The sequence below is a fragment of the Protopterus annectens genome, chromosome 14.part0 (genome assembly GCF_019279795.1).
Source record: "Protopterus annectens isolate FY-2018-M chromosome 14.part0, PAN1.0, whole genome shotgun sequence".
Classification (NCBI taxonomy): Eukaryota; Metazoa; Chordata; order Ceratodontiformes; family Protopteridae; genus Protopterus; species Protopterus annectens.
In genome coordinates, this window is record NC_056748.1 from 1,142,907,276 (window position 1) to 1,142,922,869 (window position 15,594).

General features: G+C 45.8%; 1 protein-coding gene across 2 annotated transcripts in view; it reads left to right on the plus strand.

Moving 5' to 3' along the window:
• Window positions 1–15,594, plus strand: part of LOC122789461 (peroxisomal N(1)-acetyl-spermine/spermidine oxidase-like) — a 474,880-nt gene that overhangs the window by 255,297 nt on the left and 203,989 nt on the right. For both annotated transcript variants that reach the window (XM_044056939.1, XM_044056936.1), the window contains exon 5: window positions 5,003–5,258. In XM_044056939.1, the coding sequence (XP_043912874.1) occupies window positions 5,003–5,258 (256 nt within the window). The remainder of the gene's footprint in view (window positions 1–5,002; window positions 5,259–15,594) is intronic.

A 15,594-nucleotide genomic window follows, 5' to 3' on the forward strand; every position in this document is an offset into this window, starting at 1 on the left:
ATAATAATGCAGAGGTCAGCGAAGGGCTGAGCAGCATCAATTTGCTGAGACAAGAGAGAGCTAGTCCCTATTTTTCTCATCCTAGAGAACATAATACAGTTCAGTCCACTGTTACCCCATCTTCATAGATTAAGATACCCATGTATTTCACCTCAGATAATAGAATGCTCTTTGACATTATTAAAAAACATTGGGGAATACTTATCACAGACTCTGACATTAAAGAGATTGTGGGAGATAAACCCAAATTTAGGTTTAAAAACAAACCCAATTTAAAGAGAATTCTGTGCCAACCTAATGACGAACACAATTTAGGGAATGCACAGGTCATGGGAACTTTTCATTGTGGACAGTTTAATTATTGCGACAACATAGATTCAAAAGGGAATATTTGTACATCCAGTACAGGACAAGAATTTAGATTTCACATTACGGCTAACTGTAATGCCCCGCATGTGGTTTATCTAGCTGTTTGTGACCTCTGCAATTCATTTTATGTAGGCAAAACTAATAGGTTATTCAATAGGATAAGAGAACACTTGTATGCTATTAGGGTTAAGTCATCGACTAATGCTTTAGCGAAGCATGTCATGGCCAGTGGAGATGATCATCACTTTAGATTCATGGCTATTGATGTTATTTTGCCCATGACCCGTGAGGGAGATATAAGGAATGGCACAGAAAGAAGGGAGACATGCTGGATTTTAAGGTTAGGAGCAGATAGGGGTAAGGGTCTCAATGAGAGGGCTTCACTGAGATCCGTCTTGAAGTCCAGGAGATTAATTGCTAATTAGATCTGTCATTTATTAGCATCTACTTTACATCCATTATGTTCAGTTCAGGCCTACTATCAATGTTATTATGTATAAGATCTTTATAGATAGTTTTTTTCTTTGTAGTTTAGGATTTAGATATGTATTTTTACATATGCATAGCATTTTCACATATGCATAGTGTTTAGTATTATGTAATAAAATATAAATTATATATAGTTATATAGTTTTATGAATTTATTGCACAAATGCTTTTTCTTTTTAAAAGAAACACTACTGGTTTTGTTTTTTGGCAGTTCATAGTATTTGTTTTCATACATTTTACTAGTATAGTTTTAAGAAAATAAGTGACTGAGTGATTTGATTGGACATTAAATGTTATAAGCGCAGGCACTTTTGATATTGTGTTTTAATGGTCTGATGAAGTGGATAGTGAAAGCGCTTACCGTTGTGCACAATAAATAAGATTTTTTTTATTTTTAAAGAAAGTGAGTACTGGCGTCCTTTTTAGTACGTGGGTGCCTGTGCTGCTTATTCTGCTTGTGTTTATAGTTGTATTTTTATGTTAACTTAGATTTACTGAAATGTTTTCTTCAGTTAAATGGTTATAGGTCTGTTTTTGGTACAATTGAAAATGTTAGTGGTGTCATCTTAAAAAAATGCCATTTATTCTCGTAATACTGGTCCAGTCTAGGGAGTTTGTGTGTTCTAGGAAGACGGAAAGTGTTTGTAAATTAAAATGTAATAGCTGATAGTACAGAAAATATACTTTCATGTTTTTTTATGTGCATAGCATGTAGAGTCTTTATCTAGTTAATGACATTTAAATATAAAATAATTTATACACAAAGCTGCTTTAATTTTGCAGTAACCTTCCTAATTAAAATTCTACACAATTTCATTCTCAAAAAGAAAAAAAAAGTGAAGGGGTTTGGATTTAGAACGAATACGCTCGTCGTCCTTTCCTCAGTACTGTATACTGCAGAAGCAAGCCAACCTTGATCAGCTCATCGCAGAATATCTTCACACATTCCTCACTTCTACAGCTTACGGTGCAGATGTTTTACTAGAACCTTTTAGGAGTACCTAAAGCCTGCATTTGGAATTGGTTAAATCTTGGTATTTATAAATGTCTTGCTTGGAGTTTTAGGTCTTGGTATTTATAAGATCTTGCTTGGAGTTTTATATCTTTCCAAGTCAAGAATCTTCAATAAACTCAAAGCAAGATGCTATAGAAACTGGAAACACACCTCTGAACCTCCTAGCATTAAAAATCATAACACTGGCCTTTAAAGTAATAGCACATGGTCAGAAACAGGTGCACTTTCTTATTATTCCCAACAGAAGTTCTTTGTATACCTGACCCTATGTAGTTAGTGGAAGTGAATCTTCATGCAGAGTTAGTTTATATATTTAATAAGCTATGTACTCACAATCAAGTCTGACTTGATCAGCAACATCATAAATGTAGGAGGAGCCAGACTGAATCTGAGGGACAACATCGTAGCACCATGCATAAGTCATAATAGTTGGGAGGTATGATTACAACTGTAGGAGTTCTTAGTACTTTGAAATATTCAGAGAGCCTAGAGGTGGAAAGCAGTGACAAGTCTTTCATTGGAACTTCCTGTGATTGAATTACAACTTATGGGGGTTATTTCACGCACACTGGTGTACCATGATCCCCACGGTGACGTATTGTATCGCATTACTGTGTACAGGTATGACTCATGCTTACTCATAATGATTTTCAATGTTACTATGATCGATCACGCTTAAATGTAGTTGAACTATATACGCTGAAGTGAGGCGTACTCTCTCTCCTTATTTCTCGTGAAATTTTAGAACCCGACTCCTACAGTGCTTTGCTGGACAAAACTTGAGTATGTGTTCAGTTCCAGGTGTAACTTTATCCAGCTTTGGTTATGTTTTGATCCATTATTTTTTTTTTTCATAGGTGGGTACTAGGCTATCGGCCCAAGGGCCTAAGTACGTCTAGCCAACAAAGTTCCCTGGCTTACACCAACCCAAGAAAGTCAATTTCCTGTGCCCCTGTCGAGCAGAGCTACAGAAGTGATCCCCGGGGTGTATTTCCTATTTCCCATCCACTCATCAAGATTTTTCTTGAAGAGTGTTAATGAGGAACTTTGCTTGACATAGATGGGTATCCTGTTCCAGAGTATGGGAAGTCTCTGGGACAGGAATCTATCCCTCCAGCATGTCCTGTTTATTGTGGTGACAAGGTTTAGGTCCCTAGAGCGTGTAGCTCAGAGGGATTGGGATTTCTTTAGATGTAGCATGTCCAATAGCTCTGGGTTTGACATAGCTTTATATGTTAGGCAGAGATCACCTCGGAGTAGGCGATATGCTACAGAGTAAAGTTGCAGTTTTTTGAGACGATCAGTGTAGGGCATCTGTCTGAGGCCAGTAATTCTCTTTGTGAGGTACTTCTGTGGCCTTTCCAGCTGCTGAAGATGTCTTGTGAGGTACATTCCAAAAGGGGCGTTGTACTCTATAGTAGGTCTAATGAGTGTCGAGTAGAGGGAAACAATTACCTCTTTTCCTGGATGAGAACCCTTTTGTGATAAGGTGTGCCATATAGAAGGATTTCCTGACTACTGTGGCAATGTGATTATCAAAGGAGAGACTCCTGTCCACCTGGGTCCTAAGGTCTCTTATCACACATTTGGTGTTAAGAAGACTGCTGCCTATGTGGTAGTTCATGGGTACAGAGTTTTTACCAAATGGGATAACAATGCACTTTTTGGCATTGAGCTTGAGGCCATGGCTCTGACACCAGGCATCTGTAGGATGTCCACATCATTTGGGGACTCGACTATAGCTCCTAGTTTGCAGTCATCTGCGAACTCCATTAGCCAGAGGCCTTCTGTGTTAGCCTGTACTTCAGAAAAGTAGATACCAAACAGGAGAGGTCCCAGGACTGAACCCTGTGGTACTCCACTTGTCACTGGTTTGAAGTCAGATTTGGAGTCTGCAACTTTTACATTGTGGGTTCTGTCAGTGAGCCAGTTGGCAACCCATCTTGTGACATAGGGATTTATACCTAGTTTAGTGAGTTTAGCTGTAATTTCAGAATGGGGGATGGTGTTGAAAGCCTTGGCAAGGTCAAGATAGGCTGAATGAACCACCTTACCCTCGTCTACGACTTTGGTGACTGCCTCAAAGAAGTCAACCAGGTTCAGGAGGCAAGAACTGCCTTTCACAAACCCAAACTGGGTGGGGTCCAGAGTTTGGAGGTTACCAATGTCTTTGTTTATGAATTCCATGGTGATACATTCCATGGCCTTGCAGACCAGGCTTGTCAGGCTAATAGGGCAATAGTTCCCAGGATTAATGTGGAGTGGGATAACTGTTGCTGTGCGCCTAAAATCTATTTTCAATATATTTTCTAATGCTGGCTATTGATTCAGCTGATTTGGCAAAATGTACACTGTGTTGATTTGTGTTTAGGCCAGAAATAAAGAATTTCCACCCCTGTACAGCAGTGTGTGGTGATTGGTTCTAAAAGTACAGCAGTCCCTTTAAGTCACTGTGACAGTCACTTCCACAGACCAACTCCTAATGTTAATGGATGTTCTAATATCAATAGTGCACTATCAAGTCATCTACAGGAAAATGAGTAAACAGAGTTCTGACACTTTTGGGGACATAAGTAGTGGTGTATAAAGAATGACTAATGGTCTGCAACCCTGTAGTCCCTAATCTGTCAGTATTTGAGGTAGTTGTACTCGTACAGAAAGCATCGTGGATTGTTTGGTCGTTTTCATTTGTTCCCTTTTGTGTCAGCAATTTTAAGTGCTTTAAGGTGTGGTGTTGATGCCTGCTCCCAGCAAGAAACTGATTAGTTTAAACAAATCTGCATAAAAGATCTGAGTGGTGGTCCATTTGAAAACAGTGTGTGCTGCGTCTTGAACTTGGTGGGTAAGGGACAACGTGGTGTGAGGGGAAGAAGTCCTTGTATAAGAGAACATTGTACTGAGATTTTAGAATGTCATATTGTAGCATTACACGTCTTGCAATGTGCAATTTATTTTCAGGAATGAATGACTGTTTAGAATAACTTTACAGTCCTTTTATAACATAGTTGTAATACAACAGTAGCTAGATTCTTAACATAATCCATACTAAAGTACTGTTTAAAGTATACTTTTTCATAATCTTTGTTCATTATATGTTGAATATTTAAACACTGTTTTTATGAATACAAGGTTACTTGAAGGAGCATTATAGAACTTTTTTTCATCCTCCACTGCCTTCTACCAAGGCGAAGTCTATTGAAAAGATGGGCTTTGGCATAAATAACAAAATTTTTATGGAATTTGAGAAGCCTTTTTGGGAACCAGACTGTCAGAGAATTCACCTTGTCTGGGAAGATGAGTCCCCTTTTGATGATGTGAGACTTAACCTGCAGAAGAACTGGTTTAAAAAATTGGCCAGAATTACTGTACTTCATCCATCAGAAAGGTAGGTGGTGGTATTGCTTTTATGCAAAAAAAAATATATTTTTTTTTATTAATTTTCTAATTAGATAAGGAGTAAGGGATGTGAGAGAACTGAAACCTAATCCTGTATTCAGTGGTCACAATGCATACATGCTTATCTTACATATGGTGCCATCCCATTGCATGATCCACACACACATGTTTAAGTACTCACACACTTCCCATTCTCAAATGGCATGGAGACCAATGAGCTTTTATAGGATCACCAGTTCACATACCATGCATGTTTGGGTTGCAGAACGAAACTAGAGCACTCAGGAGAAAACCGGGATACACACACAAGGACATGGATTCTCTACCCAAGGGACCCCAGCTGAGAACCAAACTTCAGGTATGGGAAGTAGTTATTACTGATCTACATTGGACATATGCAAACTGTGATGACTGAGGGGAGAAAAGAAGCATGTTATGTTGTCCTATCTCGCCTTCATTCTTGCTGGTTGGTTTCGGAGCTGATCCCCTGCTCTGACTCGGATGCATACCAAAGCTCGAACTTCTACTGGCTTGAGGCTACAACCTATCCCAGGATGCTTAGTGGCAGTTCCTCAGATCTCATTTGCTGCTTGAAGCATCGGGATTGTTTTCACTGGCTCAGGCTAGTAATTACTTTTATTATACATTTTTCTCTAAATCTTTCACAAAAACGTTTCGATTAGAGTCTGCTAATATCTTCCCTTACCAGGTAGTGTGCTCGTACGTGTTATTTTTATTACTTGGGCGTGTGCTTCGGCTGTTCTCTTTAGGGCCCCTTTTCTTCTATTCCCTTAAAGAATCCATTTAAGTTAGATGATTCTTTTTCTTTAGCCTGTTTTTTTTTTTACAGGGCTTCTTTCCCTCTCCTTAAGGAGTCACCATTTAAGTTAGAGCTGTCTCCTCGGGTTGGAGGAGACTGTCGTTTAACTTAGAGACTTCTCCTCCGACGACCCCTTTTCTTTACTAGTTAAAACAACAAGAAAAAAAAACCCTCTCTTTTATATTTGCTTCAATACTGTTATTATTGTTAGTCTTGTTGTTGTCCCTAGTAGTTGCTTTCCTTGGTATCTTTTATGATGTCTAAAGAATCTGTTTAGGAGTCAAGACAATCTGGGTTTAAAAAGTGTGATTCATGCACCCAGAAAATGTCTCTAATGGAGGGATACACAAGTTGTGTGTATTGGCTAGGAGCAGTCCACCTGCAGGATTCTTGCTCCATTTGTCATGGGTTTAGTGCGAGAGTTCTACAGGAAAGAAAAAATAAACTCATTTTAAGAGGTTTGTTGAAAGGCTCATTTGAAGAAGGTAATCAGGCCTCTAAATCGGACAAGACAAAAAAGCAAGCTTCGTCGGCTCCAGTGTCTGAGCCGTCAAGCAGTCATAAGGAACAAATATCTTCGGAGTTGAAGGTCATCGGTTCCAACAAACCTGGGCCTCCCTCGGTTCCATCTGAGTCCTCAGAACCATCGTGGAGCCGGAAAAGGAGTCTGTCACCATCATTGGAACCAGTACGCTTGTTGCCGCAATCTCCCTTACTACAGTCTGTGGCAGGTAGTCACAGATCATTGACCCATTCCTCTCAGTCCTCCAGAAGTTTATTGGACAATGATGTGGAGCGGGTAGTGAAGAAGTTGCTGTGGACGCAGGCCCTGGCATAAATTCTTTCAAGCCCAGCCCATCGGAACATGGAGCCAAACACTGTACCTCAGGTGCCATCTGTTCCTCCTCTGACTGAGACAAGTTCGGAGTTAGAGTGTCTGGAAGTTGTTGTGCTGGAACCGGTGGAGCCAGTAATCACCCACGATATCTCAGCTCTGACATCTGCTCCAATCTCGATGATGCTGTCTTCCATCAAGGGATCTGGGAGCCGGCACTCCCTGGTCAGCTCTGGAGGGGGGGGGGGGGAGTCGAGTTGGACCCTTGTCAGAACCGACTCTCCCACTCGACGCTTCGGAACAGGTGAGTTCAGTGCCCACATCAGCCTCAGAGCCACCCTACTCGGCACCGGGGAGATCTCCCGGTCCCTCGGAACTAGAGTCTTTCTCGGCCCAGGATTGTGGTACCTTCGAGGTGATGAGGAGTGTGCTGTCCACTGAGTCTGCTCCACCTTCGGCTCCAACCACTCTTCCCCCTCAAGGACCAGCATCTACTGCTTCATCCCTCCATTAGCCCCAGAGTAGAGAGTCAGTGCCTCAGGAAACTCCAATGGGTGCAACCCCCTCTTCCGACACCTCCCTGGAACATCCCCCCGAGGAGGTCCCTTGGAAGAGACAGTGTAAGAGGAAGCACATAGACTCCCCTGAGTCTGTCACTTCTGATACCAACTTAGAGGATTTGGAAGGGTCCCCACGGTCGCCCTCTGAGGATGTCTCTTTTTCAGACATCCTAGAGATCCTTAGCAGAGGGGTTGCTGGAAATCCCTCTCCCCTTCTGAGGATGAGTCTGTATACCTGTAGGTGTTTGGCTCTCGCCCCTCCACCTCTTGGGTGTCTCTGCCCTTCGACCCTCTCGTGGGTGTTGTAAGTCAGAAGGTGTGAGACTCTCCGGAGTCAGTGGACCCTGTTCCAAGGAGGCCAAATAAATTCATTACGGTCCCAGAGGACAGACATTCCATAAAGGGAGTTCCAGTAGATGCATTGATGGTGGCAGCAGCCACAAAGGAGGAGTTAGCTGAAACTTCTGCATCTGTTCATCCGCTGAACAAGGAATCTCTATGAGGGACAAATACAGGAAGCGTATGTTCTCCTCAGCGGCATTTACCCTACGGTCGCTGAATTACTTATCACATTTCACCTGATGTCAGAGGGATCTCCTTAAAGAACTAGGAGATACCCTACAAGGTGCTACAGCCCAGGGTTTATTAGGTAAGATAAATTGCCAGCTTGCGACCTTAACCTCGATTACAAACTCCTCCATGCGCCTCATTTCCTACGCAGCCAATGGAGCGAGCAGGGCAGCAGGCACAGGAATAGCTTTTAGGAGACATTCAGCATTCCTGGATGCGCCTTTGTGAATTTGCTGTACCCTTCAGGTCTTCCTTTATTGACGCCCCTTTTGATGGCTCATCCTTGCTCGGGCCGAAAGTAAAAGACTCTCACCAGGTGCCAGCAAGATGACAAGACTCTCTCTGCTGTCGGAGTATGTTTTTCCACCCCTGCCAGACCTTATCCTAAAGGTTAAAAGACTGGAAAAATGTGGTTCCAGAAGTCCAAAGGAGCCTTGACGGACACTCGTGGTGATCTTCCCCCAAGGGGGAGAGGGGGGAATAACAATGGAAGACGCCATCCACGCAGTAGAGGGGGTCCACAAAACCAGGGCAACAGAGCTACTTTCTCCAGTCATCCCTTCCAGCGCTCCTGAAAGGAGGCCCGACTGTCCACTTCTGGAGGCAGTCGGGGGAAGACTATCACTGTACTCAGAAGCCTGGCTACAATTGACTCAAGACAAATGGGTACAGCCCATTATTTCCAGGGGATACAACATTCCTTTCCACTGTCTACCTCGTCTGTCAAAGTCTATCTCAGACATTCCACCTGGTCAAAGGGATCAAGCAACCCTAGAAATTCAAAGGTTGCTAGAAAAAAAAAAAAAAAAAAGAGTCATCCAAGAAGTCCCTGCAGACCAGATCGGAGCTGGAATTTACTCAAGGTTCTTTTTAGTTCCAAAAAAGACAGGGGACTGGAGACCAATATTGGATCACAGCAGACTAAACAAGTCGGTAAAGAAAGCAAAATTCCGGATGGTAACACTGCAGTCTATGCTCCCTTTTCTGGGACAAGACAATTGGATGTGCTGTTTAGATCTTCAGGATGCATACTACCACATAAAGAATGACAGGCGCTCCAGAAGATTTCTATGCTTCCAGCCGGGAGCCAGTCATTATCAGTTCAGAGCTCTTCCCTTTGGTCTCACTATAGCCCCCAGAATGTTTACCGCATGGCAGTAGTCATGGCTCATCTGAGACATCAGAGATTCCAGGTTTTTCCATATTTAGACGACTGGCTCCTGACTGCCGCCACCAAGCACCTACTAATCAGAGCGAGGGACGCCACCATCCATCTCTGCTCAGACCTAGGCATTACTATAAATACAGAAAAATCTGCCTTGTTGCCATTACAGAGTATTACCTTTATAGGTGTAGAATTAAACACAAATGACATAGTAGCAAAGTTTGCCTCGAGAGAATACAAATGCTACACAGTCAAGTATCTATCCTTGTCAAGAAGAAAAAGGTACAAGCAAATTTATCCTCAAGGTCTTAGGCTCAATGGCAGCAGCGATAACACTAGTCCCACTGGCAAGACTACACATGCAGATGTTACAGTGGCTACTCTTCGTTCAGTGGTCCATACAGGAGTTACCCATGTCTCACAAGATTCTCATTATGGATTCCTGCAAGAGGGACCTACTATGGTGGCTTCAGTCCACTCAGGTAACGATGGGCAGGCCGTTTGTACTTCACCAACCTGTCACTACAGTAACCAAGGACGCATCCCAGATTGGGGGAGGGGGGGCATTATCTGGGACAGACTGTCCAAGGTGTTTGGAAAGATCACGAGTACCATTTGCACATAAATGTCCTAGAGATGAGGGCAGTACTTCTCACATTGCAAGCATTTCAGAACTCTTTTCCCATGGGGACTATTGCAATCCAAACCAACAATATGTTGGTGGTATGGTACATCAGCAAACGCGGAGGGGGGGGGCATATCCTATCCCCTATGTTGAGAGGCCCAGAGAGTTTAGCAATGGGCAAATCTGAAGTAGGGACTTCATTTGTCAGCAACCTGTGGGTCTTGGATCCGATATCGGATCCGAGCCGGCAACTTGTTTCAAGCTAATGGATCCGAGCTCCTAGCTCCTCCCTTCAGCCATAATCCCCTGCCAACCCTCCATGACCTCAGATCTAGTTTGCCGCGCTTGTGGATAGCTGGATTCCTTTGAGCTCGACTAGTAATCGTCAGTTAAGTGTGTTTCTTCTGTCAACTTTCTTCTTTTTTTACAAAAATATAAAGTGTGTAAATGTTAGGTTCCCTGTAGTGTAAAAATATTTTTCTTTTAATTAGTTTTTTCCCTCCCTTCGCTGGTCATTAGTGAGTGTGTGTGTGTGTGTGTGTTGTGTTTTGGGGCCTGTGTGTTTGTGTAACACTACCTTTTCTTTTAAGTATGGCTGAGGCCCCAAAAGCCATTTTTTCTAAATGTACCGAGTGTGGCCATAAGCTCTCCCCGGCTGATGGCCACACTCGGTGCGTTCGGTGCCTTGGGGTTGAACACCTCACCTCTGGCTGTACCATTTGTGCAGCGTTCAAACCAGGGCACTGAAAGAGCGGAGGTCGAAGCTGGTCTTGGCGGGACCTTTACCCCCGGACTCGGCTCCGGCCTCCGCTGCTCCCGTGGCACTACCACAGGCTGTGGTTGCTGCCACTCCTGCCCCCCTTCCTTCGACCAGGACTCAAACTCCCGCTAAAGCGCCGGAGGACAGGGAGGCCAGGAGGGAGAAGCACCACAAGCGGCGGGCGGAGGCCTCCGCTTCGGCCCTCCACTGCTTCTAGGTCTCCTCCTCCTCGGCTCCGATCCCCTTGTTTCTCCCCAGGGCCCGAGGAGGAGGAGGAGGCCCGATCTCCATCGAGGCGGCATTCCAGGCCTGCTTCGGTGACCCCTTAGAGATCGACGTTCAGCATGTCCGATGCAGACTTGGACTGGATGATGCGAAGGTTCATCCAGGCCCAGCTGCAGATGGGAGTGCTCTTACCGGGGGAGCTCGACACCTTTTTTCCATCCTATTGCTCCTTCTCCGACCCGCTATCCGGGCTCGGAGCCGAGCAGCGTTGGAGCCGGGGGTGGGTTGGCGCCGACAGTACTTGGTACTTCGGATCCGACCCTGCCCTCGAGCCTGTTGGATCCGACCTCTCGGAGCCGTGGCCCGAGCTTCGGATCCGAGGGATTCAGTGTGCCTTCGGCTCCGTCCAGGTCGGAGTGCACTGGTCCTTCGGATCCGATGGTCTCTGTGCCGGTTCCGATCCCTTCATCGGATCCGAGTGGGAGCCGACTCTCAGAGCCCAGAGAGAGTGGTTCCCCCTTGGCCTTCGATGTAGTGGAGAGGGCTTTGTTGAGAGCATCCGGACCCCCGGCCCTTGTCTCTGCTCCACCCTGCACTCCCTCTCTGCTGGGCCAGGCTTCCATCACCCGTCCAAAGGGACAGCCTGCTTCAATGTCCCAGATGGTTCCATTGGAACAGGATGTTGCTGGCGAGGCCTCCTCGGACAGCCCCCCCAAGGAAGTGCCCCGCAAGCATAAGTGCAAGAGGAGGCACGTGGACTCCCCTGAGTCCTTAACTGAGGACACGGGCTTGGATGAAGGGGAAGGCTCCCCAAGATCACCCCCTGAGGATGTCTCCTTTGGAGACATCATGAAGATGCTGAGGATCAGAGGTGGGTGGTCTGCCCCCAAGTCTTCCTCCGATGAGTCCGTGTTTCTGGAGGCATTCGAAGCAGGCCCGTCTACCTTTTGGGTGTCCCCTCAGGCCGACCCCTTGGTGGACCTTATTACCACCCGGGCGTGGAAGGATCCGAACACCGTGGAGCCAATACGCAAACGCCCGGACAGAATACTAAGCCCCCCCTCAGACCGGTCGCACTGGAGCAAGGGTCCCCCCATAGATGCCATGTTGACGGCGGCAGCCACGAAGAGGGATCTAGCTCAGGAGAGCCCCTCAGTCCATCCACCGAGCAAGGAGTCCCACTCGATGAACCGTTTAGGGAAGCGAGGTTTTAGTTCAGCGACCTTCTCGGTAAGGTCTCTGAACTATATGGCACATGTCATCAGGATGCAGCGGGATCTTATCAAAGAATACGCTGCCTCCCCCCCTGAGTCCATGTCAGCGGAGGACAAACAATTGTACTCCACCAGAATGGCCACTCTGAGATCCATTTCAAATACCTGTATGTGGCTATTGTCCCACGCCACCGAGGGAGCCGCTACGGCTAGCGGAGCAGGCCTAGGCATGAGATGTCAGGCCTGGCTCCGTCATTGTGACTTTGCGGAGCCCTTTAAAGCGTCTTTTGTGAATGCCCCTTTCGATGGTTCTGCCCTGTTTGGCAAAACGGTTCGCGAGACACTTGTCCAGAGCGAGAAGGACGGGAAGACGTTGTCTGGTGGGGGGGGGGGGGCATTATTCAGGCAGGACGGTCCAAGGCACGTGGAACGATACAGAGACCTCTCTGCATATCAACGTTCTGGAGAGGAGAGCAGTGCTGTACACATTGCAAGCACTTCAGAATCTCCTCCCCGTAGGAATGATTGCAATTCAGTCGGACAACATGTCGGTTGTCTGGTACATCAACAAACAGGGGGGAACCAGATCTTACCCTCTATGCCGCGAAGCCATGAGAGTGTGGGAATGGGCGATCTCCACCAACCGCTTTCTGATTGCAACGCACATTCCGGGCCAGACCAACATCCTAGCGGACAAACTCAGTCGCACCCTTCTTACCCCGTACGAGTGGTCTCTCAACCCACTAGTAGCGAAGCAGATATTCGCAATATGGGGGCAACCCTGCTGCGATCTTTTTGCCTCTCCCTCAAACACCAAATGCGGCAATTTCTGTGCTCTGATTCCCCCTTCTGGGGAAACTCCAAGAGACGCTCTGGTGCATGCTTGGCCACCCGGTCTACTTTATGCCTATCCTCCTCTACCCCTGATGCTGCAACTCTTACAGAAAGCCTCGCAGTTGGGGAGCAGGATGATCTTCATTGCCCCATTCTGGCCTCTGCAAATTTGGTTCCCTTACCTGTGGTCTCACCTAGTGAATCCTCCTTGGATTCTGGATCCCAGTCCGGATCTAATCTCCCATCCGTCGGATTTACCGACCCCAAATCTGGACAATCTGAAGCTGACAGCTTGGTTGCTCCAGTTCCACTCCTAGTTAGGACTCCCGGTATCTCTTCACCAGTCAAAGCCATCCTTGTGGCAGCGCATAAGCCCTCCACCAGGAAAGTGTACCGCAGTAAATGGAAACGTTTCTCCATCTGGGCGGAGCATCATAATCTAGATCCCTTTATGGCTCCTCTTCCGTCCATATTAGACTTCCTAACCGAACTTTATCAGGAAGGCGCTAGTTGCTCAACTGTCAAAGTGCAATTGGCGGCCATCTCACATTACCATGTGGGACATGATACAGGGCCTTTGATGTCGGCCAAGTTGTGTAAAACCTTTCTCAAGGGCACCTTTTTGCTTAGACCCCCCTATAAAAGAAGCCATACCACCGTGGGATCTTTCACTAGTTCTTCAAGCCTTGACTGCTCCACCTTTTGAACCCGCTGCTTCAGAAGATCTCAAATTCTTGTCCTGGAAAACAGCATTCCTTGTAGCCATTACTTCTGCGAAAAGAGTTTCGGAGCTTCAAGCTCTTTCTGTGAAGCCTCCTTATTTGATCTTTCACCCGGACAGAGTGTACCTCAGGATCAATCCCTCTTTCCTTACCAAAATAGCATCAGAAACCAATATAAATCAATCCATAAATTTACCGGTTTTCTTTCCTAAATATCAGAATAAAGGAGAGTGCAAGCTGCACTCATTAGATGTTCATAGGCAGCTACGCTTTTATACTTATAGAACGGCTGGTCATAGACAATTCGACCAGCTGTTTGTTTCCTTTGCCAAATTTAATATGGGGAAAGCAATATCAAAAGTATCTCTATCACGCTGGATTTCTCAATGTATCCTATTAGCGTACCAAGCCTCTGGGAGACTCGCACCTGAAGGAGTTTGCGCACATTCCACTCGTTCCATCTCTACTTCTGCGGCCTTCAAGTCTAGAGTCCCATTGGATGATATTTGTTCGGCAGCCACTTGGGCCTCATCTCATACCTTTATTAACCACTACAAACTGGACGTGATTTCTAGAGGGAGCGCATCCTTTGGCTCTGCGGTGCTTCACAATATCCTTCCATGATGGCCACCCAAGGTTCAGGTAGCTGGGGACTCTGTCCCACAGGTTGCTGACAAATGAAGTCCCTACTTCAGATTAAGAAGTTATGTACTCACCATAACGTTCCATCTGAGTAGGTAGCTTCATTTGTCTGCAACCATCCCCCCCTCCTTCCCCCTGGCCTTCTTCGGATCTTTCTTAGTTGGATACCATTTTTGGGTACATATTGAGGGGCAAACTCGATCTGAGGTCATGGAGGGTTGGCAGGGGATTATGGGTGAGGGGAGGAGCTAGGAGCTCGGATCCATTAGCTTGAAACAAGTTGCCGGCTCGGATCCGATATCGGATCCAAGACCCACAGGTTGCAGACAAATGAAGCTACCTACTCAGATGGAACGTTATGGTGAGTACATAACTTCTTATTTCTTCTCGCTTTCTGACGGCAATGCACATCCCAGGGAAATCCAGCTTAATAGCAGACAGGCTAAGCAGAGCAGTTCTCATGCCTCTCAATTAGTCCCTGAATCAGGAAGTTGCGAGTCAAATCTTTCGCAAATGGGGCCAGCCTTGCTGCGACCTTTCTGCCACTCCAGTCAATGCCAAATGCAGCAACTACTTTGCCCTCATTTCCCCTCTGGGAGAGTCACACAGGGATGCACTTGTCCATGATTGGCCCCCAGGATGACTTTATGCTTTTCACCCATTTCCATTGATTCCGAAGGTGATTCAGAAAGCCAAGTCATTGAGTCGCAGGTTAATTCTCATTGCTCCTTACTGGCCTCATCAGATATGGTTCCCATTCCTTTGGCCCCACCTTCAGGAAGACCCGTGGATCCTGGACCCAGTGCCAGATCTTCTGACGTATCAGTCAGGAACGCTCCATCCTGTTCTTCAGAGCCTCAAGCTGACAACTTCCAATCTTAGCCAGGCTTTCAGAATTATCCCCTGCAGTTTGCCACATTCTAGTTTCCTTGCACAAAAAGATGACTTGGAAACCTTACGCAAGGAAATGGAGGAGGTTCTCTGGTTGGGCGAACAAAAAACACATAGATCCCTTTACAGCCTCTATACATGCAATTTTGGAATTTCTAACAGAAGTCTTTAATCAAGGGGCACTGGTGGCCACTGTACGAGTACAATTAGCCACCATATCAAATTATCATGTGGGAGACCTATAGTCCAATGTAATGTCCCATAGATTATGCAAAGCTTTCCTCAGGGGTACTTTTCTAGTAAGACCACCCTTATGAGAGCCTCCTCCTCCATGGGACCTAAATTAGGTATTATCATCCTTGATCCTTCCTCCCTTCGAACCAGCATCCTCTTGTTCACTAAATTTTTTATCTTGGAAAACAATTTTTTTTTTACAGCATTTACTTCAGTTAGGAGAGTTTC